General features: G+C 37.6%; 1 protein-coding gene across 2 annotated transcripts; it reads left to right on the top strand.

The window, feature by feature from the left end:
- The first annotated feature begins 1,040 nt into the window (after positions 1 to 1,040).
- On the top strand, positions 1,041 to 6,411 carry LOC131326264 (large ribosomal subunit protein uL3y-like). Of its 2 annotated transcripts, XM_058358988.1 has the most exons (7): positions 1,087 to 1,135; positions 1,952 to 2,088; positions 2,645 to 2,750; positions 3,591 to 3,701; positions 4,236 to 4,540; positions 5,158 to 5,567; positions 5,966 to 6,411. In XM_058358988.1, exons 3-7 carry the CDS (start codon positions 2,666 to 2,668, stop codon positions 6,222 to 6,224), a joined length of 1,170 nt encoding a protein of 389 aa, XP_058214971.1. In that variant the 5' UTR covers positions 1,087 to 1,135; positions 1,952 to 2,088; positions 2,645 to 2,665; the 3' UTR covers positions 6,225 to 6,411. The 2 variants fall into 2 exon arrangements, with proteins under 2 accessions (XP_058214970.1, XP_058214971.1); XM_058358987.1 differs by lacking the exon at positions 1,952 to 2,088 and having other exon boundaries at positions 1,041 to 1,135.
- The last annotated feature ends 16,252 nt before the right edge of the window (positions 6,412 to 22,663 follow it).

Below are 22,663 nucleotides of genomic sequence, written 5' to 3'. Positions count from 1 at the left end.
GAGCGGTTGGAATTGGATTGCTATTATTGTCCATTCATCGGATCTCGTCATCATTGTTCATCTTGTGATCATCCCTACATTTCATATGCATACATTGTTAGATTAGAGTTTTCTACTGGGCTAATATAACTCAAACCTTACATCAATTTTAGGTACTAACCTAGGGCAGTAGTTGCATGCTTGGAGTGCTTGGGTGTGGACATTCCTTTGAAAGCTAACTTGAAGACCTTAGTCATCTTTGTAAATCACCTTTTTGGAAGATGTATTTGTAACTTCATTTGATATTATTTTGATTTGAGGATATTGTAAACTTTAACTCTTGAACACTAGAAACTTTTGTTGGTTTTGGGGCCGTTGAGCCGATGATGTACTATTTGGAAAATCCTTGGACTTGGAGGTGTAATTATGGAAAAGGAAATGTCGAACTATTTTGGGGTATTGTACGGATTAATGTGAGGTTTTGTTTATGAAAATCTCTTTATATTTATGTTGAAAATCTAGGGTGTGACAAGTTTCGATTAAATTTTTTTACTTTTTTGATTCCTTTCGCCGAAATATAAATAAATAAGTTACTCCCTCCGTCCCTTTTTAAGTGTCCTGCTTCGTAATTCCAACTTATTAAAAAGACATCATCATTATACCTTTCACATCAACTTTTTTCTCCACTTTCCATACTTACCCATCATCATTACACTTTTACTCATTTACTTTTCAAAAAGAAATCTACTTTTAGGGGTAAAATAGACAATGAACCAATTTTTACCCACTAACTTTACAAAATGGACACTTATTAAGGGACAACCCAAAATGAAATACTGGACTCTAAAAAAGGGACGGAAGGAGTATAAAAATTTGATTCAAAATTAATAAATAAATAAAAATTAGAATAAAAACAAAAAGAAGAAATTACTATTCGACTTTTGAAGCCCTCAGCGCATCAGCACAACTACGGCTAGCAATTGCACTGTATCCTACGGCTGCTATCAACCATTGATCTAAATCGTGCCGTCCAATTCATTCACAGAAAATACTATAAATACAAACCTAGGGTTTCTCAGAACTACTCCTGCGGCACGTCTGCGCGTTTCTTCCATCTCTCTCTCTCTCGCTCGCTCGCTCGCCGCTCAGATTGGAGGTAACATCTTTCAATGTTTTCTGATGTCTAATCGAATTTATACCTTTTGGCTGCCGTCAAAGCGGAGGGAAAGGGAGCCTTCTTTGGTTTCTGTTCCATGGGTTTATGGTTGTCCTTGATTTTTAATCTGATGTTAGTTTTTATTTTTTGTTCTAAAAATCGATCCGTGCTTCTACTAGTACAAGTTTAAATTTATCTAATTTCCTTGCATACAAATGTAAATATCTCGTTATTCGTTTATGTTAATTGGTTTTGTGCATTTTCTCAGCTGCCAATCAGAGAACACTTTGAGGATTAGTGTTTTGCTTACGTTAATCTAATAGTTTTAGCCATCGAATTACGTTGTATGGGAGTTTAGCGTGTGTATAGCTTCAGTGATTGGTTTCTTCTTTCAATAGATGAATTTTAGTACCGCATTTATGCCTTACCTATCCCTACAGATACACATTTGTACCTGCTTAATTGACGGATCTGTAGCATTTTCAATATCACGCATGTTTTGTTTTGAATTTAATCCTTAATTATTTTGTTTTTTGTCTGCTATTTATTGCCTGTATGTGCATATGCTGATATTTTATATTGTGAAGTATGTAAATGTACATTATAATTGATTGGCCTATTTGTATTGATCATTTCAAACTTATATTTGTCTTACGGAATTATGCCCGCATATTTTGTCTTCTTTTCTTAAAAATTGACATTTTGTCCATATTTCCTCCTTTTCAAGCTTCGTTAGTGATATGTATAAGATTTCAAAGATTGTATTGAGTGCTTTGGCTGTGGTAGATATGTTGATGTTGCCACTTTCCATGACAGTGTAAGCGGTCTCCCAAATCTATCTCGAATCAAGGCTGGAGTCTCAAAAGGGCTCTTTTTCCAATACCTAGTTCGGGTAATTGGGAAGAAATACCAATGAGCTTGAGAATTGGCATAATTTATGCCATAGGCCTTTGGTAAGGGAGCGTTTATACTTGTTCTCTGGAACTGTTGGTAAAATCTGTATTTGCTGGTCAAAGATTATCTTATTTTTTCGGTGCACTAAATTTTCTTATTTGTGAATAGTGTTTTTTTTTGTGTGGAATTTTTGCCCATCAAATCAAATTTACAGCCAACTCAAATTCCTTATTCGTGATGATTTGCAATTTTTGTTTTATGGTTATAAAAGAGAATAATTATAATGGTGCGTGTAGGTGTGTAATATTTTTAGTCCAGTTTGGTGATCAAGATTCAAGACTTTTACTTGTGTGTTTGAGTATCATTTGTTTCAGCGCCTGGGTGAAGCCTTTTACTCTTTCTCAAACCAGATACATAATAATTCTATGATGGTTCACTGCACAATAGTATGCTGTAATGTTCATATTATGTCTTGACACTTGTTATAGTAGGGGGGCCTTGGAATCTCCCATCCCTTTAGGTAGCGAGAGACATATTTTGTGTTTGCCTGTAAGTTTATTTCCTTATTCTTTGTGCAAGGCGATTTTATTAGTAACAACTTCATGAGTTTTGCAGATAAATTGCAAGAAAAGCATTATGTCTCATCGTAAGTTTGAGCACCCAAGACATGGCTCCTTGGGATTTCTTCCAAGGAAAAGGGCTGCTCGCCACCGTGGGAAAGGTTTTTATTTTCCTTGTACTCTTTGACTTGCTTCAGTTGGTGTTTCTGTTATATCTAAGTTAAACTAGTATGCACAGACATATGGTCTGTATCACCCCTTTAGTAGAGTTTAACATTTGAGGCCTAAGTACTAGGTAGTCTAGATGTTATTTTGAATTTGTTGCAAGTCCTTCCTCTATGTCTTTCCCTGAATTGCAGTAGATTACTTACTGAAGTGATGGATTGACTATATTACAATTGTTAGGGTCTTCCTCTTGGTAACATGTGCAAGGGTCGGGGGTGGATACTCACCATGCCAGTACTTAAAGTTCTTAGGCCCATAGCTAACCCTTAAATTGGGCCCCAAAAGAATTGGGACTCCAATGACATTTGCATAGAATACACATCTGAAAGACAAAATTAAGCTGCTGAAGCCAAAATAGGCAGCACATTGGGAAAAAAACTTGCTGGGGTTTTTTTGAGAAAGGTTAAAGTTGGCGGCATAATCACTCGCTAAATTTCCATTCTTCCTAGGAAAAAAATGCCACAAACAAAAGAAAAGGAGAAAGAGAAAGGGGGCGTGGGAAGATGTGGATACATAAGTAACTGAAGGGTTTGTGTTTTCATAATTCTGATGTACTAATACTACGAATATCTTGAATCTTATTGGGAATCGTTGTGTGCCTAAGGATTGTTGATTTTGACATGTTATTGTAATGACTAATGAATGCAATTAAGCTCTATAATGGGGATTAACCTAACCGATTCCTTTTCGTATGGGATCTCAGTTTTTTCTTGTGTATTGAAATATATGAAGGTGCCTTCAATTCCTGACTTTTGCCCAATTGGTTGTTAATGCAGTGAAGTGCTTCCCCAAAGATGACCCATCTAAGCCCTGCAGGTTGACTGCATTCATGGGATACAAGGCTGGAATGACACATATTGTTAGAGAAGTTGAAAAGCCTGGATCAAGTGAGTTTAATGTGGGCAGTGATCATTTCATTGTAGACTAACCTGTTTTTGCGTAATGGGGAAAGGATGGATCTATGTTTGTATGCTCCATGGGCTTCCCATTTGTAAACTTTCATGGCATGGATGCCCCCCTTCTCATACCTTCCTTATCCCCTCCTTTAGCTATTAGGTGGGTAAGATGGGGGGAGTATTTGTATGGCAATGATTTCCTAGGAGATAACCAGCATTAAAGTTTGAAGTTTGTGCTTATGTGGTTTCCTTTTCTTACTTGATTCTGTTGCCCTTGTATTTGGACACATCTATGCCTGTATTTCCATATTCTCTCATGGCATTAGGTTTTTCATTATCAGTTCATCATGAACTTGCACGAGGGGACTGTGGTATGTAGAATAAATCACTTCAATCCCATTCACTTGAAGTGATGAAGTAGTGATGGTCCTATCACTTGCATGGAAGGAAATATGACGTGCAGGATTCTATTTTTCATTTGGTTTGTATATTGTTTGTGTAACTGATGAAGTCCCTTTCGCGCAGAGCTTCACAAAAAGGAAACTTGTGAAGCTGTGACGATTGTTGAAACTCCACCAATGGTGGTTGTTGGGGTTGTTGGTTATATCAAAACACCTCGTGGACTCCGCTCTCTTAATACTGTTTGGGCCCAGCATCTCAGTGAGGAGGTTAAGAGGAGATTCTACAAGAATTGGTGCAAGTCTAAGAAAAAGGCTTTCACTAAGTATTCCAAGAAGTATGAAACTGATGAAGGGAAAAAGGACATTCAGGCTCAGTTTGAGAAATTGAAGAAGTACTGTAATGTGATACGTGTTTTGGCTCATACCCAGGTATTTCACTTTTCATGGTCTGTGCTTTTTCAGCAGGATGTAAGATTAACTCTAGTGTCTTGCGTGGAGTTTAGTTGCATGATCTTGCTACGGGGGCTTCGCTTCAAACCACCTTTCCGCTCCGCTTGTGGCAATATCTTGCTCCCAATGAGGATAGGTCCAGCAGTCTTAAACAGAAAGGAAACTTTTCGGACAGTCTTTTATGTGATACTTGCACAACAATTGTTCAAATAGTCTAAGAAATGACTTGCAATTTGCCTTATATATCAATAGTTCAAGGTATATAGCACAGCTAAGTTGGAAGATCAATATCCTTTAGATTATATTGTTTTTTCATAGAAGAATGTAATAGGTTCCATAGGTCCTCATAATCTTAGACTCTGCTATGTCCTTATCCACTCTCGCGTCATGCAACTATGGTGTGGAGTCTGTGGACCTTAGCATGTACACAACCTGCTTCTTCTGGTCTTTAGATCTGGATGTTGTGATGCATAGTGTATAGTTGGGTTCAACTTCTACTCCCTGAGTAATTTCATTTTTCTCGGACTTTTCAACCATTTCCTCTCACTACCCATACGATTTCATAGATGACGTGGTAATTTTTGTTTTGGTTTTAGATTCGAAAGATGAAGGGTCTTAAGCAGAAGAAGGCCCACCTGATGGAGATTCAGATCAACGGAGGTGATGTTGCTGAGAAGGTTGATTATGCTTCCAGCTTTTTTGAAAAGCAGGTTCCTGTGGACGCTGTGTTCCAGAAAGATGAGATGATTGATATTATTGGGGTTACCAAGGGTAAAGGTTACGAGGGTGTGGTGACTAGGTGGGGGGTAACCCGCCTCCCCCGCAAGACCCACCGTGGGCTCCGCAAGGTAGCATGTATTGGTGCCTGGCATCCTGCTAGGGTGTCATTTACTGTTGCTAGGGCTGGGCAGAATGGCTACCATCATCGAACAGAGATGAACAAGAAGATCTATAAGCTTGGCAAGATTGGTCTGGAGTCTCATTCTGCCATCACCGAGTTTGACAGGTCAGAAGCTCTTCTTTATAAGGCTCTTCTCCCTCTTATTATCAGTTTTTGGCTTTTGACAGTATGTAGTTTTTTTCCGTGATTCCTATTTTGAAATTCAAAATATTAAGCTAGTTGAAATCCTGGAAGATGTTTCCGATTTCTTGAAAGCAATCTTGGCTCGCTTTACACGATCATATTACCTCCAATGACGTTTCAGATGCTAGCAAGGTACCAACGATTTGGAGCTACCCTGAATGTTTTGAGAATCAATTTGGTTTTAGCATTGACATAAGACCTGACAGTTTACATATATAGTAGTTCGAACTTCAAAGTTTCGCCACGGTTCTTTCGGAATTCTTATTGATATTGATTTTAGTCGGGCCGTCTATATTGTTTTTTTCCCTGTTAATTTTCAGGACTAAGAAGGATATAACACCAATGGGAGGATTTCCACACTACGGTGTGGTGAAGGATGATTTCCTGATGATAAAGGGTTGCTGTGTGGGACCGAAGAAGCGTGTTGTGACCTTGAGGCAGTCCCTGATTGCACAGACATCTAGGGTTGAGATGGAGACTATCAATCTCAAGTTTGTCGATTCCTCTTCTAAGTTTGGACATGGTCGGTTCCAGACATCAGGTGAGAAGGGCAAGTTCTATGGACGGCTCAAAGCTTAACCACCAGGGTTACAAAAAGCTATTGCGATTGTGTGCAACTTTAAATTTGTGAGGGGCCTCGTCAGTGATAATTATATCTGATTTTTCGTATTTTCAACTAGCTTTTTTTTGTGGGATTTATGTTAACCGGCAATTTTGGCTTGATGCGTGCTATAATAATAAGATTAGACCAATATTTTGAATCTGATTTACAAAGACTACTTGGGATGTTTACTGTACTGTTGCTGAGCTTTTGTAAGGAGGTTGACTCTAAGATCAGAGTTTGTTTCTTCTATGAACATGATGTTCTCAAACAAGGACTGACATCATTGGGTATCAAGTATCCTACATAAGTGACTGCAATTTATGTTGGATGGACTTTGATTTAGCCGATTCCAATTGTTTGGGATAACACTTACTCCCTCCGTCCCTTTTTAAATGTCATACTTCGTAATTTTAACTTATTAAAAAATATCATCATTATATCTTTCACATCAATTTTTTCTTTTACTTTTCTTACTTATCCATTATCGTTACACTTTTTACTCACTAATTTTTCAAAATGGAATTTACTTTTAGGGACAAAATAGATAATGTATCAATTTTTATCTACTAACTTTACCAAATGGACATTTATTAAGGGACAGTCCAAAATGGAATACTGGATTATAATAAGGGGACGGAGGGAGTATTTGATATGCCCTTTCAAGGCAGATATCCCCTCCTTGAATTAGACATTGGTGTTCCAATGGGGGACATAGTTTTGTGGTGTCGGTGTTTTCAAGTGCCATGTTTGAGTTGGCTGTCTCTTTCTGTGCGAAACAATTTTTACTGGTGTGATAAGATTTGTTGCTTCATACTTGAAGCTAAAAGTTGGCCGTTTGTTTTGCCCTCATGATCATTTACATCCATTTGTTGATGAACGAATATCACAAATTTCAGCACGAGAAGTTGCATCAGAAGGTTGGTAAATGAATGTCACGAATTTGTGAGTTCAAACTTCTCACCTTCTCTGCTTCCTACGTGAGTGCATGTTGCACAGAACTTGTTTTATTCATGTGAAAGGCTATTTGTGACCAGAGATGGTGGTATTCCAGGTCTATCTTCTCTGTGCACTATGATATGTTCATGAAAGGGTAGCTTGAAATCTATAAATTTTTTTGGCTAAATTCAGGAGGCTTCCAAAAAAAGAAGATTTTGTTGTTGTGTGTTTTGAAAGCACAGTTACAAGCAACTTATTCCGAAACTAAAAAAATACTTGTGATTTTGTTGAAAACACTTCACCCCCTACGAACGAACCAAATTAAGTCAAGTTTTAGAATGTTCAGATTTGTTTATTAAGTTTTAAAGTGAGCTCGAGCGCAATGTTCAGGTTCGTTGGTCAAGTTTTTAAGCAAACTTTTGCTACGCTCAAGCGCAATGTTCAGATTCGTTGGTTAAGTTTTTAAGCAAACTTTTGCTACAGTGGAAATTTAATGAGCCAAGCTTAAGTCAAGCTTGCTAAGGTTTGAATTGAAATTGAATTTGTTCACGAGTCTTAATGAGTCAAAAATATTAGATATTAATGCTCTATAGGTCTACAACTGTAATTTTTATTTTGTACATAAATAGGTTCACACATATAAAAACCTTAATTTCAAAGATAAAAAACTCATCAACCTCCCCTCAACTTTCATTTTCCATCAACACCACTACCTTCGCTCACTTCTGTTAAAATTTTGGACAGAAATGAATGAAAAGACTAAAGCAGCGTTCTTTTAAACATACAAGTTTGGAACTTATTTCGGATTTTTTTTATTATTTATTTTTTGCACCTTTTTGTTTAAGCTTTTTGACGTAATTTTAGGGGTTAATCGTTTGTCTCAACGAGACAAATCAAAAAAATATAAAAATATGGATCGATGTTGACAAAATTCAAATAAGACAGCATTTAAGCTCCAAAAGATAGTTGTTTGATACTTTTTTTATCTTTAGTGAATTTTTTTTTTTTGCTTTTGGTCATAATTTTGTACTCCATTCATCCTTTTTTTTAGAGTCCAGTATTCTATTTTGAGCTGTCCCTTAATAAATGTCAATTTTGTAAAATTAGTGGGTAAAAGTTGGTACATTTTTCATTTTGCCCCTAAAAGTAGATTCCATTTTGAAAAGTTAGTGAGTAAAAATATAATAATGATATTTCCATAGAGGGTAAGTGTAACGACCCTGATTTCGATAAATAAAAATTTCGTTAAATATTTGAATTTTATTTTTAAATTACTTGGATTGCTTTTAAAATTTCTTTTTAATTTCTAATAATCCGTCATAATTAGATTTTAGCTCTTTAAAATTATATTTCTTGGCAAGAAGTCCTACTTGGCAAGTAAGGTTAGTTTCTAACCGATTTGTCGGAGAAACCGAACTACCAATCCACCTAGTTACAATTTCCTAACCCTAGATGAACCTTTTTGACCGTCTTTGAGCCTTATGAACCTCTCCAACCCTAATTGAACTTTTTAGACCTAGAGATGTCATCATTATACTCCATGTCTAGTCATTTCAACCTTAGTCATCATCATCATTCCTTTACCCATTGGATAATAAATGTTAGGAAAATTTTTGTTTCTTGGATAATGAAAGCTAGATTTGCCAATATGTTTATATATTTGATAAGACAACTCATGCCATCATTTTGCTTCCAAAAGAAGCAAACTTAGCCTTGTCATGTATGCAAGCCTAGGAAGAATAGCCTTGAACCTAATTCCCCTCCAAGACTTACTTTCCTAGATTTTCCTAGATGTACATATATACATATATAACTATATATGTAGTCATACATATATATATATATATATATATATATTCATCGAACAAGAGAGAGAGAGAGAGAGAGAGAGAGAGAGAGAGAGAGAGAGAGCCGAGAGGGGGAGAGGAGAGAGAGTGAGAGAGAGGGTGGAATGTGTGCATGTGTTTGTACACTTGCACAAGCTACCTCTTTAGCCCTATTTTAGCCTTAAGTCCAATTGACTAGACAACTCATTCTAGTCAATTTCTAGCATAGAATCCTAGCCCTAATCATCCTAGATTTGATTCCAAAGTAGCCTTTAATCATCCTAGAAATTGACTACAACCTAGACCTATGAATGACTAAACATGGAACGTTATGCCTTAGCCTAATCAAACCGTACCCTAGACTTGTAAGACTTGCCAACCTAGGCTATGATCACCTAGATTTACCTAGAAAGCCTAAGATCCTACTTGATTTTATAGCCTTATGCCTAAAGATTGGATTTGACAAGTCATGGAAGGCTTTCAATCATGATTTGCCCTTTTAACCATTGGACAATATTTGCTAGGGAAAATTTTATTCATGGGGTAATAGAAGTTAGTTTAGCTATAAATAGCTCCCCATTTTTGCCATTCAACTCACACCTTCACCCATTCAACTTCTCTCTCTAGAATCCTTGCAATTGTTCTTTGTTCTTCTTGTTTTAAAGTTGTTCTTGTGTTCTTCAAGAAACTCATCCTAGGCCGCCACCAAACCGCCACTCGACCACCCTTTCGATCCAAAAAAAAAAAAGTTTAGTAGTTAGGCCAAGATTTAGTTTCGAGAGAAACCTTTCTCTTTCGGAGCTACCGGAAGCCTACCGTAGGAAGTCACTCCGCCCGATTATCAACTTACATTTCCTAGTCGTCACTACCGCCAAGAAGAACGGTAGATTTTCTCTACTCACTTCCCTAAGTATAAGTAGAATATTCTTATCCTCTATCTCTAAGAATTTCGTATGATGCTTGTACGTTAGAAATACATGAGAACTTGAAAGGTGTTTTTCCTTAAAGATGAAAAGGAAGGGGAGTATGTTGAACATCTCGACTTTATTTTTCGGAATAACATATGTTGTTTAGAAATTTCCAAAAAGGAAGAAAGAACGGTTTTCAAAAGTTAAGACTTTACCATTTGATTAGGAGTATTTGTATTTTGATATTTAAGATGGTTATGAGCATGCATACATGAATTGCTTGTATCACTTGTGGTAAAGCATAAGTGATTTTCACTCCAAGGGCGTCCGTACATGTGGCGTTATGCTTGAGCACGATTAGTAATATTGAGTTGGATGATCTTGCTAGTTTAGTTTCAAGATTACAATGAATGATTTAAGATTACGTATGTGAAAAGTCATACCGCGGAGTCTATGCATGAAAACGAGATACGAAAATCGAGAAAGTAGAAACATGGCACCTAGGGTGTGGTTAATGGAAAGGCGTGCTTGAAATGGTGAAATATTTTGGAAACTGCAGTGTGGCCGGACATGGTAGCCCATTGTGTGGTGTGAGTTTTATGTGTGTTCCAAAGGGAATCCGGAATAGCGGAACCATTGTGAGGTTGTGTGCATTCCCATGGGAACCCGGAGCGGCGGAACCATGGTGAGGTATGGCTTGGTTATCCGCGGAGAGGAGCCAATGCAAATTGTGTGCCAATGGGAATCCGGTGTGGCGGAACCATTGTGAGGATACTCAGGAACCCGGAACAGAGGAACCGAGGTTGGGTGTGTAAAAATGATTTTGGAAATGTTGAACGGTATATGAAAATGAGACACAGTTTACGATGAGTCGCGTAGGAGAAACTCAGAAAGTCGTGGACACCAACGCTAGGAAGATAGCAAATGTGGATGTGTCATTGTTATTCATTTATGCATGAGTTATGTGACAATCATGAGTTTGTGTGCTATATCTATGACCTACTATTTGTAAGTTAAGGGTTGGTGGGTATAGGATTATTCTGCTAAGCTCTTGTGGCTCACGGTGTTACCTTTGGTGACCCTAACATATTATATCGGTGGTGACGCTGATATAATGTGTCAAACCTTGTAGATGATCAAGATGAATAGTACACCTTGGAGGCTTTTGGAGCTAAGGAGCTGGCTAGGATGGAGGAGCAGGTGGAGCTGTAGATAGGAACCCTAGTTTCCCTCCTTTTGTTTAATAAAGTACTCTTGTGAGAATTATGATGTAATATTGAGCCAGACTCTATTTAGTTTTTCAATGAAATTGTCCATTCAACGTTTCCAAAATTCGAGGCGTTACAGTAAGTAGGGAAAATGGAGATAAAAGTTGATGTGAAATGTGTAATGATGATGTCTCCTTAAAAAGTTGGAATTACAAAGTAGGACATTTAAAAATGGATGGAGGGAGTACTTTTTAGACTCCTCTCGTTGAGACGGATGATTAATCCAAAAAAAATCATGCGAATCTAAAAAAAAATTCAGAAAAGACAAACAAAATACACAAAACGAAGAAATAAGTTAAGTTTAGAAGAACTCAGCCTAAGTTACCCCTTGTTATGTTAAAATTAGGTTTTGGACTTGAAAAAAATTTCAACGTGATCTCTTCTCTTCCTCACCTCTTTTCCCATATCACAACACCTACAATATTCGTCCATCATCTCTCTCTCATTCATGGCCTTTGAATGATATCCGTATACAAATAAACAAATATACATGTGTATATATATAGAGCTATATATGAATTGGGTCCCTAACACAATAGAACTTCATTATTTTATCAAATGTATACCAAAGGAAGTGCAAGACTTGACTATTACCAAAGAAAAAGGTGAAAGCCAACAAGAGGCGGCGCTCAAGTAAAGGATGACGTGGTTCTTGATCAACCACAAGATCCTACCAGCAATAAAGGCTTACCTAAAGAATGGATATTTGTGCAAAATCATCCAATGGACTTGATTCTTGGAGATCCTTCGACAGGTATATCTACTCGTTCATCCCTTAAAAATGAGCCTAAAACATTTTTAGAAGCTGAAAGTGATGAAAATTGATTTTTAGCTTTGCAAGAAGAATTGAATCAATTTGACAGAAACAAATTTTGGAATTTAGTGTCCAGACCTCATGATCACACTATTATTGGTACTAAATGGATTTTTAGAAACAAATTGGATAAATCAGGAAACATTATTAAAAATAAAGCAAGATTAGTTGCAAAATGCTATAATCAAGAAGAAGACATTGATTTTGATGAGACGTTTGCACCTATTACTAGACTAGAAACTATTTTGATGTTACTTGCATTTGCATATTTCAAAGATTTTAAACTTTTTTAAATGGATGTGAAAAGTGCAATTCTTAAGGGTTTTATAGCAGAAGAAGTTTATGTAGCACAACCTCCTGGTTTTGAAAATCATGAATTTCATGACCATGTGTTTAAACTTTCAAAAGCGCTTTATGGTTGAAACAAGCATTGCGTGCATAGTATGATAGACTTAGCTCATTCTTACTTGAAAATGGTTTTTCTAGAGGAAAATTAGATACTACTCTTTTCATAAAAACCGAAAATCATGATATGCTTATTATTCAAATTTATGTTGATGATACTATTTTCGGTGCTACTAATGAAAAATTATGCAAAGAGTTTGCTAAGTGTATACAAGGGGAGTTTGAAATGAGTATGATGGGAGAACTCAATTTTTTTCTAGGACTCCAAATCAAGCAATCAAAGGATGAAATCTTTATAATTTTTTTTTTTTGATAAGGATGGAATCTTTATAAATCAAGCAAAGTATACGATCAAGAGAGCTTCTCAAAAGATGAAAGATGAAAGATTCCAAAATAAGGAAAACTCCAATGAGATAGCCATTAAACTTATTGACAAAGATAAATATGGTAAATTAGTGGATACATAGATGTATCTAGGTATGATTGGTTCAATTCTTTATCTTACTGCTAGTAGACTCGATATTATGTTTAGTGTTTTCTTATGTGCTCGTTTTCAATCTAATCCAAATGAGTCACATTTTAGTCGCTGTGAAACGTAATTTTAGATATCTTGCTGGAACTCCTAACTTGGGGTTATCTTATTTTAGGAATACTTCTCTTGATTTATTTGGTTTTTCAGATGCTGATTATGCTAGTAATAAAATTGATCGTAAGAGCACTAGTGGTACATGTCAATTTCTGGAAAACTCATTAGTATTACGGTTTAGTAAAAAAACAAAATTTAGTTACTTATCGACTGTCGAAGCTGAATACATAGCTGCCGGTAGTTGTTGTGCTCAATTTGGATCGAACAACAAATGAAAGATTTGGTTTACATTATGATCATATTCCGATTAAATGTGATAATACAAGTGCAATTAATTTAACAAAGAATCCCATTCAACACTCTTGAACAAAACATATTGAAATTCGACATCATTTTTAGTACTTACAAGCAATTGGCGGACATTTTTACAAAACCCCTCATTGAAGAGCAATTTTGTTTTATCCGAAGAGAACTCGGGATGTCTAATACTTAAATATTTTTGTGGGATTTTTTAGTTAAATTAGTTATTTCTTGTTTTATCTTTTTTAAATTTGGAGTAATTAACATCATAGTGTACGAAACATATGACTCCAACATTTCTAAAGGCATTGCTTTATAATCTTTTATATGTATTTGCTATATGTGTGGACAAGGTTCTAATGACGGTTCATAAGTATGATTAAATCGTGCGGATTTTTTTTTTTTTTATGACTTCACTTAGACTCCAAATCACTTTGATAGTAAAACATGTTTCAGCTCACTCAAATAGTACACATTTTTTTTATTACCCTCAAACAGTACACTACTAACTCAATTGATCTAGCCCAAAAATGTAAAGCCATTTTTTGAACTGTTTATCATCCCTGCGATTCGAGAGCTATAGCCGACGGCCGAATATGTATGTCATGAATAGCAGCTACCTCTTTAGCCTTAACCCCGAGCTTTACTTGTTTTTGATGATGCCACAGGAGGGCATGCGTTTACATTTTACTTTTCATTGCTTTTAAAAATCATATTTTATGTCATCATAAAAAAGAGAGGAGATTTTTAGATATAGTCGATTTTGATTACCTTTTCACAAAATTGATTTCTTAAATACAATAGTTAAAGCTATCTTATTACATTGAAATGTATAAAGTCTTGATTTCTCAAACTTTAATGTATAGAGGAAGCTATGGTACACATGGTGCACTATATGTCTAAATTATGATAATTTGTGATTTTCATTATGTCAATTTTTGATTTTTCAATGTATATTTATGATACTAGTTACGACATCTACTTTAAAATTAACCTGTTGAACAAGTCATTAGCAGGTTACCCATAGTTAAAAAATATTGTTATTATGTAACCACAATTATTCGTACCAGAATTCCAAATACTTATACCCCAACCAAATAACCAAATATATGTGTACAAGACTACAAATTAAATAATGATACCCATAATTGTTATAGCAACACCATAAATTGAAATTATCTGACCATAAAAGGTCGTACCAAAACTTCTTTGACAGGTATGATATTTCGTAACAAAATCAAAATATGTCGTACTAGAATCAATGATTGTTATGCCCATGCAAAATCTATATAATAAAATAGAGCTACTTTTGAATCCAATAGATAACCAACGCTCAAGATTTATCCCCTGCATACATCTCCACCCTTCATTGTACAATGGCATTTTGATAAATACTTGATCCATCCAAGGGTTATCATATATGGCAGTTTAGAAACCCTAGCCACACCGTTTCCATTCATACTTAAAATCTGCCTGGTAAATAAAAAATCTTAATTTCAAACTGTAGACACCCCAATCTAGATTTCCAGATTAGTTTACTTTCGGTTTTTGATTCCTCAATTATGAAACGGATCAAGAACACTCCGGGAATGTCGAGTGGTTGAGCTTTGAGTGTTTGACACCCTTTCAAACTTAATCAGAACCCTTCTTGCTTGCGTTGGTTCATAACCAGCGCTCACTGGTCCATGTGCCACTTGTTGGTCAACGGTCAGCTTTGACCATTGACCAAGGCAGGGGCAGTTGGACTGGCGAGCGCAGGTCCACAACCAGCACACGCTGGTCAAGCCTTGTCCCATCACCTTTCTACAGCTTGTTTTTGCCATGATCAGGGGTCTACTACACCCCATAGAGTCTTCTAATTCGTTTAAAATGCAGTTCCTGGACAAGGGGATGTTCCCCCTCTCACATCCTCTCCCATCAACCTTTCCCTTCTCGTTTATGAGAGGGGAGACTTTTGTGGCAAGGCAACCAGCCATTGCTTGGCTGGTTGGAGTCCCTCCTTCTCTCCCTTGGCCCTATATATATTATATACACCCCTCCTTTCAACTTCGAAAGGGTTACAAAAATTACAAACTTTGTTATCATATTGACACACCAAGAGCATCCCAAACAACCCCTAAGGATTGAGAAGCAAACATCACACTAGCTTGTTCTTCATCCACCAACATACTACCACCCTTCAAACATCATCCAATCATCCCTCAAACTCAAGCTCAATCACTCTTTCAAACCTAAAAATCAAAGGTATAAACACCTACTGTCTATTCTGTTCTAATCCCTGAGGGGGGCTGGTAGGGCCAAGACTGGTAATCAATACCAATTCTGGCCCTAAAGCTGGCATGGTTTCAAAAACCGTTGTGACTGGAATCAACGCGCGCCGGTCCATAGCTTGCGCGCGCCACTTTGTGGCTGCGCACGCAGATCTTGTGTAGGGACTGGGGCCTTGTCAATTTATGTTATTATTTATATATACATCACTACAAGCATGTTAAAAATCAGTGTACTGTTTTCTATGTTAAAACCGCTAGCTATCTTTCAATATGCATTTATGTTTTAATGGAATACCCCTGGGGTCTTTCTAGACATGTCCTAGAACCTAAGACATGCAAAACCAAACACTGATAGGATGGCTCGATCTGGCGTGTGACAGTGGTATACCCGCGCACTAGTTTATCTCTGAACAGTAGATGGCCTTTGCATGGGTAACTGGCTTTGGCCTTTTTTTTATTCCCACACTGTTTATGGGGTGATTATTCATTTATTTGGCTTTCGAGCCCATTCAATCGTCCGTAACTATATATTCCATTCAATCGTCCGTAACTATATATTAACTGCTATTTTAACAGCTTGGTTTATCTTGGGTGTGCATTGGTCATTCCAAAGCCCAGAGGGATGAAAGTAAGAGTTGTGGGTTTAAACCTATTGACGCGCGCGGGTTTGGGTGTGGCATGCAAAGGTCTGATTTACATTCAGTGACTTGATCAGTGCATGTAGGTTTCTTCCTGGGCATGTTACTCCTAAAACAGTGGCCTCCAATCTGCTTGAATTCCAACAAGAGTACGCTTTTGTCCTATTCTGATTGTTCCTTTCAAGCGAGCATGCCATCTATCACATCCTGCAAACTTGTTATAGTTTTAATCCCCTTAAGCTGTTCCCCTGCCCTAAATGGCTAAAAGTTGATTAATGAAATAGAATCGCAAACGCTTTTACAAATGCTTGAGTAGAGACCGATCTTCGGATTGGGCAAAAGGGGTGCCTTAAAACTAAAGGTCATCATTTAGCCCGAAGGCTCGTGACCCGATCGAAGCCCGCCCGGCTTGAGCTCATCCAATGGGCAGGCTAGCCCAGCCCGAAGTTTTTATGCATCGGGCTTAGGCCTATGAATTTTTACTCAGCTCGCTCGTTGGTCGAGCCCGCGAGACCCGCCCGCGAGACCCGCCCGCTGTAAGCCCGAAAATCTCCTTATTGTTTGGAAAAAATAATTTATTGTTTTCAAGTTGTCTATCCATTTGGGGACCAAGAAACCAGTTTTAAAAACTGTCCATACACAAATAGTGTGTGCATGTAAAAAAAACCCCACTTTTGAGGCAATTTTTGAATTTTGACCGTTGTGAGCTGGTTCGCCCAAATGCTGGCCCGCCAGCCCATTGATTGGGCTAAGCCCATGGGTGGACCTAGGCTTTAAGTTTTCAGAGATAGCCCGGCTAGCCTGGCCCGCGAAAAAATAAAAGCCTGCTAAGCCCAGCTCGCGGGCGGGCTTGGGTAGTGACTTGACAGGTTGGGCTGGCCCGATGATGACCCTTACTTAAAACCCTTCTCCTCTCGTAACCTGGCTCCTGAACCTAAGATATTGTGGTGACGACGGACCGGAAATAAGCCTTTTTCAAAATCAAATACAGAGTAACGTTTCAAGTTCGGTTTCTTGGGTGACGGATCTTCAAACCTAAGTGACGACTCTGAATTGAGCGTCTCGCTCACTAAAGGGGCACTTTATTCTCGCGATTTTTGGGGCGTGTTCCCACACAAACCAATTCTGTTTCCTTAATTCCCTAATCTTATAGGACTTTATGAAACCCCACCAATTCCGTTCATTCCCTAATAGTTTCATTCCCTAATTATAATAGGACTTTATGCCTATTCTATTTCCTTTCCTAATCTTAATTAATCTAAATCCCATGATTTCCGTTTCCCAAAAATACGAGTTCCCTTCGTCTCTTCCTCTTCTCCACATACACAGATTAATCATTTTCCTCCTTCAAACCACAAACTCAAGCAAAAGTATTCACACCATTGAATAGCAGTTTAGTTGTGAAAATTACCAGGTTTTGTTTCCTTTCTCTCACTCTCACTCTCACTCTCCCTCTCTACCTCTTAAAATTTGCGAAAGTTTAACAGTTCATACAGACCCTTTCCAGAATTTACTTGTGCAAGTCGAAAAAACTAATGGTCCGACTGACTCAACTACCAAAAACTAGGAGTTTTTTCTGAACTTTTTGCATTTCTCGTTCCTGAATACACTAGCATAATGACTTCCGTCCATTGATCCAAACTACATAGGAAGAAAAAGGTCATCTATGTATACTAAATACTAGCATAAAGCCCGTGCTATGCATGGAGTACAATTAAGGATCCAAACAAATAAGAAACCACATTCTATTTGTTCTCACATTTGTGTGTCAACTGTTCAAGCCGTACCTGAAGGCATGATCTACTATATCTTGTTCTTATTTTTTTTCTTTTGCAAAAAAAAGGAGCAAGTATAGATTTTTCTACAAACTACGCATGGTTGCATTCAAATACAGTATTCGGTTTTTTTTTCTTTCTTTGAACTTGGTTGTAAGGTTATAGTATAAGGTCTGTGCATCGTATGAGATCTTTAGTTTGAAAGGGTCCGTGCATCTTAGAAAACCAAGGCCTACCATTATTTATTTCCCATTAAATGATTGATTAATATTGTTCGCTTACAATTGGTTGACCAATTATACATACAGGTGGCCTTTTGCGAAAAAATCTATTTTTCTCTTTTTAAATTTTTGAAAGAAGTAGAGGATCTGTGACAAAAATAAAATGGTTTTCTATTAGGAGTGTCGAAGGCACACGGGTATTAAGTCTGTCATGACTTCTTTCTATTTTTCTATTATTTTTAAATATCTTAGTTAACTTATTTGAATTTTCTTTTCGTGTAACTATCTCCGTCTTTGATGTGTCCAGAGTTATAGGATGAGTACTGAGAATGATATTTTTTTTTTTTGCTCAGCAAACGAAACGATTTTATAAAACTCAAAACGGGGTACATCGAGGGGAAAAAAGAGCGAGTTAACACTTACTCACCCACAAAACACGAACAAAAACCTAGAAAAACAAAAAGGAGCATCCAACCGAAAGTTGGATGTTACAATACCTCAAGCCCATACTTAGAGCTTTAGTTTACGGATTCCACCTAGAAAACTCTTAAACTCCTCCACCGAGTACACCTTGATGTCAAACTTTCTTTTCATCCACATAGCCACCCTTCTTTTGACCAGATCCCCTACCTCACTTGCTGACCATATGCATATTACATTGTTGAAAATGAGGTCATTCCTCGCAAGCCACAAAGTAGCAAAGAACGTCACCTCCTAAATGTGCCTTTCCAAATTTCAAAAACTGTTGCCAAACCACCAAGTTGCTAAGTCTGCCAAAGAAGAGGGGCATACCCATTCCAACTGCCACCACTACATTATAATCAACCATGTGTTCCAAGAAAACAGACAATGCAAAAAGAGATGCCAAGGGGTATCCTCATATAGAGAGCAAAGATGGCAGAGAAGCAATTGACCCTCTTTGAATCATATTTCTGCTAGCAAGAACTGATCTAGTAGCTACCCTATCTTGTAGAGCTAGCCAAGAGAAAATTTCCACCTTTGGTGGACTTAAGTTCTTCCATAATGACCCCAACACCTCATCTCTAGCTTGAACAACTTGCTCCCACTGTCCATATAACGATTTCACCGAGAAACACTTATTTGTTGTCCATTTCCATTGCAGCGAGTCCTGTTTGGATGGGTCCAATATCGTACTTTGCAAACTTTGCTACAACTCCTCTTCTTGGCATTTTTCCCAATCATACAAACGCCTTCCAAATAGAAGATTCCATCTACCAGCCCCACCCTTTTCCTTCATAGCGCTGACCACTTGCTCTTTTTGAGTAACGATTAAAAAGAGTCTGGGATAAACTTCCTTGAGAGCAACCTCCCCTAGCCAAACATGATCCCAAAACTTAGTTTCCTGTCCAGAGCCCACTTGCACTTTAAAGCCCTCTTGAATTATAGGACCAATAGACGAAGAGACATTCCTTATGGAGCAAATATCTTTCCATATATTCGTGATCCGACCCGAAGCAGGGAGATGAGGAAGCCAGCAGCCTTGAACAAGATTGTACTTCCCTCGGATGACACCCATAAAGAATCCTTGTCGTTACTAAACCTCCACCACCACTTTGCAAGCAGCGCTAGGTTTTGAGTCTGCAGGTTCTTCACTCCCAATCCTCCATTCTCTTTCTTCTTAGCAATCACATCCCATTTCACTAAGTGCAACTTCTTCTTGTCAACAAAATCACCCTAGAAAAATTGTCACTGCAATTTCTCAATAGAATGTGCTACAGCCACGGGGGCATTTTGAATAGAGACATGTAGTAAATGGGTAGATGACCAAAGTTAGAATTCAACAGAGTGAGTCTACCTCCCGTTGAATTAAATCTCATTCTCCATACGCTCAATTTCTTACCCATCCTATCCAAGACTGGTTCCCATGTTTTTTTAATCCTTTTCGGATTAGCACCCAATGGCAATCTCAAGTATTTGATCGGCAATGTCTCGATTTTACACCCCATCACCTCAGCAAGATCTTTCACATCCTAATGACAAATCTTATCTCCACACAAAGAGCTTTTGGAAAATTAATTTTCAAGCCTAACATAAGTTGGAAACATCTGGCACCCTTTTTATATTAGCCAACTCCACTCCATCATTGTTGCAAAAGAGAATCGTATCATCCACAAATTGGAGATGAGAAAAGATAACTCCATTAGCCCCAATCTTGGTTCCTTTGATTATGTTTAATTCTCTGGCTCTTTCCAACAAAATATTCAAAGCTTCAACCACAATATTGAAAAGAAATGGGGATAAAGGATATCCCCTTGCCTAAGACCTTTCTGATTTTGAAACTCCTTAGTAGCTGAACCATTTATTAGAACAGACATTGCTACGGTAGAGATACACTCTTTAATTCAGCCAAACCATTTTTCCCCAAAGCCCATTTTTCACATGCAAATCCAATAAAAAGCCACAATTAACACAATCGTATGCTCTTTCAAAATCTATTTTGAGAATGAGACCACCTTGAGAACTGTTTTTCCAGCTATGTATCACCTCATTAGCTATAAGAACGCCATCCAGAATCTGTTTCCCCCCAATAAAGACAGCTTGAGACTCGCCAATTATAGAAGGGAGATGCATTTTAATTCTATTAGCCAATACTTTTGAGAGTATCTTATAGACCCACCCCACCATACTAATGGGACAAAACTCTTTAAAAGTATTGGGGCAATCGACCTTAGGGATCAAAGAAATAAAAGTAGAATTGATACCTTTTGTAAGCTTTCTGTTGGCATGAAATTCAAAGAAGAACTGAAGTATCAAGGGCTTCAAGAAAACCCAACCTTTCTTAACACAGGAGAAGTTAAAGCCATCAGGTCCTGGTGCCTTGAGGCTACTACATTCTTTTAGGGCTGTGAGTATCTGTCCATCTTCAAATTGATTTTCCAAGTAAGAAGATACTAGCGGACTAAGTTTTCTAGTTACCCCCCCCCCCCCCCCCCCCCCCCCCCAAAAAAAAAAAAAAAAAACAGGTCTGATTCTTCGTTCCTTTTTTAAATTGGTGCAAAAGTATTCAACCGCTGCTTCTTTAATTTTCTTAGGATTTTCCAATACTCTTCCATTAGCCTTAATTGATCCCACCATATTCCTCCTGAACCTACTATTCGCCATCACTTGAAAAACCTAGTATTTTTGTCCCCTAATTTCAATCAGCTAATTTGAGATTTCTGTCTCCAAATGGATTTAGCCAAGCGAGAAAGTCTCCAGAATTCAGTTTTAGACTAGCACCTTGAAGCCTTTTCATCCTCACTAAGTTGTCTCTCTTCAGTTAATAACTCAAATTGGTGGAGTTCAGCTTCAGTTTGTTGTAAAGCAAGGTTTACGTCACCAAAAACTTCCTTACTCCACACCCTGCGTTTATCTTTAACAGCCTTCATTTTTTGCATAATCTTGAATCCAGCCCACCCATTCACCTGGACCTCATTCCACGTTTCTTTGGCTAACCTTATACAACTTAGATTTGATAGCCAAATATCCATAAATTTGAAGGGTCTAGGACCCCAACCTTGGCATCATTGAGGAGCACAATGGGGCGATGATCAGAGATTGGTCTCGGCAAACCCCACTGAAGCACTTTGAAATTTTCCAGCCACTGGATAGATACCAGAAATCTGTCTAATCGACTGTGGATAGCATGGTCTTGAAAATTAGTCCAGGTAAATTTTCTACCCAGCATAGGGAGATCAATGAGTTCCATGTTGTTACAAAACTCTGAGAAGTCCCTCATGCCCCTCTCTATCCTCAAGCGCCCTACTCTCTCATTCACGTCTAAAATTTCATTAAAATCGCCCCCGCACACCACCGAACAGTGGAATTTGCCTTGAGGTTCAATAGCTCCTCCCATAGTAGCCTATGGTTCACCACCTTCACCACCTTATTAGGAGCATAAACATTCAAAACCACACACGAGAAAACATTATCAATTACCCCTTGGAGCAGAATAAATGATCTCTGCAAGATGATGTTGTCTACTTTAAAAAAATCTTTATTCCAAATACAAAGCAGACCCCCAATAGCCCCGATGGCATTGGAGCGTGCAAACTCAAACTTAGAATTCCCCCACAGTCTCTGGATTGCTACCCTATCCATATTCTCCAACTTTGTTTCTTGAACTAGAATCAAATCAGGTTTCTGCTTTTTGATGAGTTTAAACAGAAATCTTTTCTTAATCGAGCTCCATAATCCTCTAATATTCCAGGATAATAGCTACATAAAACTGAAATATCCAAAAAAAACTCAAAAAAAAAAAACTCAAAAAATCTAGCTCTCTGCTTCTCTCTCCAACATGAGAGAGTACTCCTTAGATTCGATTTCAATCATTGAGAATCTTTGATTTAGTACATACGAAATGTGTATATCATGTACATACTCATAAAAAGGAGATTCTCCCACAAAACTCATACGTACATGGTATGTACATTTCATATGTACCCATAGCTTTATTGTAAAATTAAT

This window comes from Rhododendron vialii, chromosome 5a (genome assembly GCF_030253575.1).
Source record: "Rhododendron vialii isolate Sample 1 chromosome 5a, ASM3025357v1".
Classification (NCBI taxonomy): Eukaryota; Viridiplantae; Streptophyta; class Magnoliopsida; order Ericales; family Ericaceae; genus Rhododendron; species Rhododendron vialii.
This window is presented reverse-complemented; position numbering and strand designations above follow the sequence as displayed.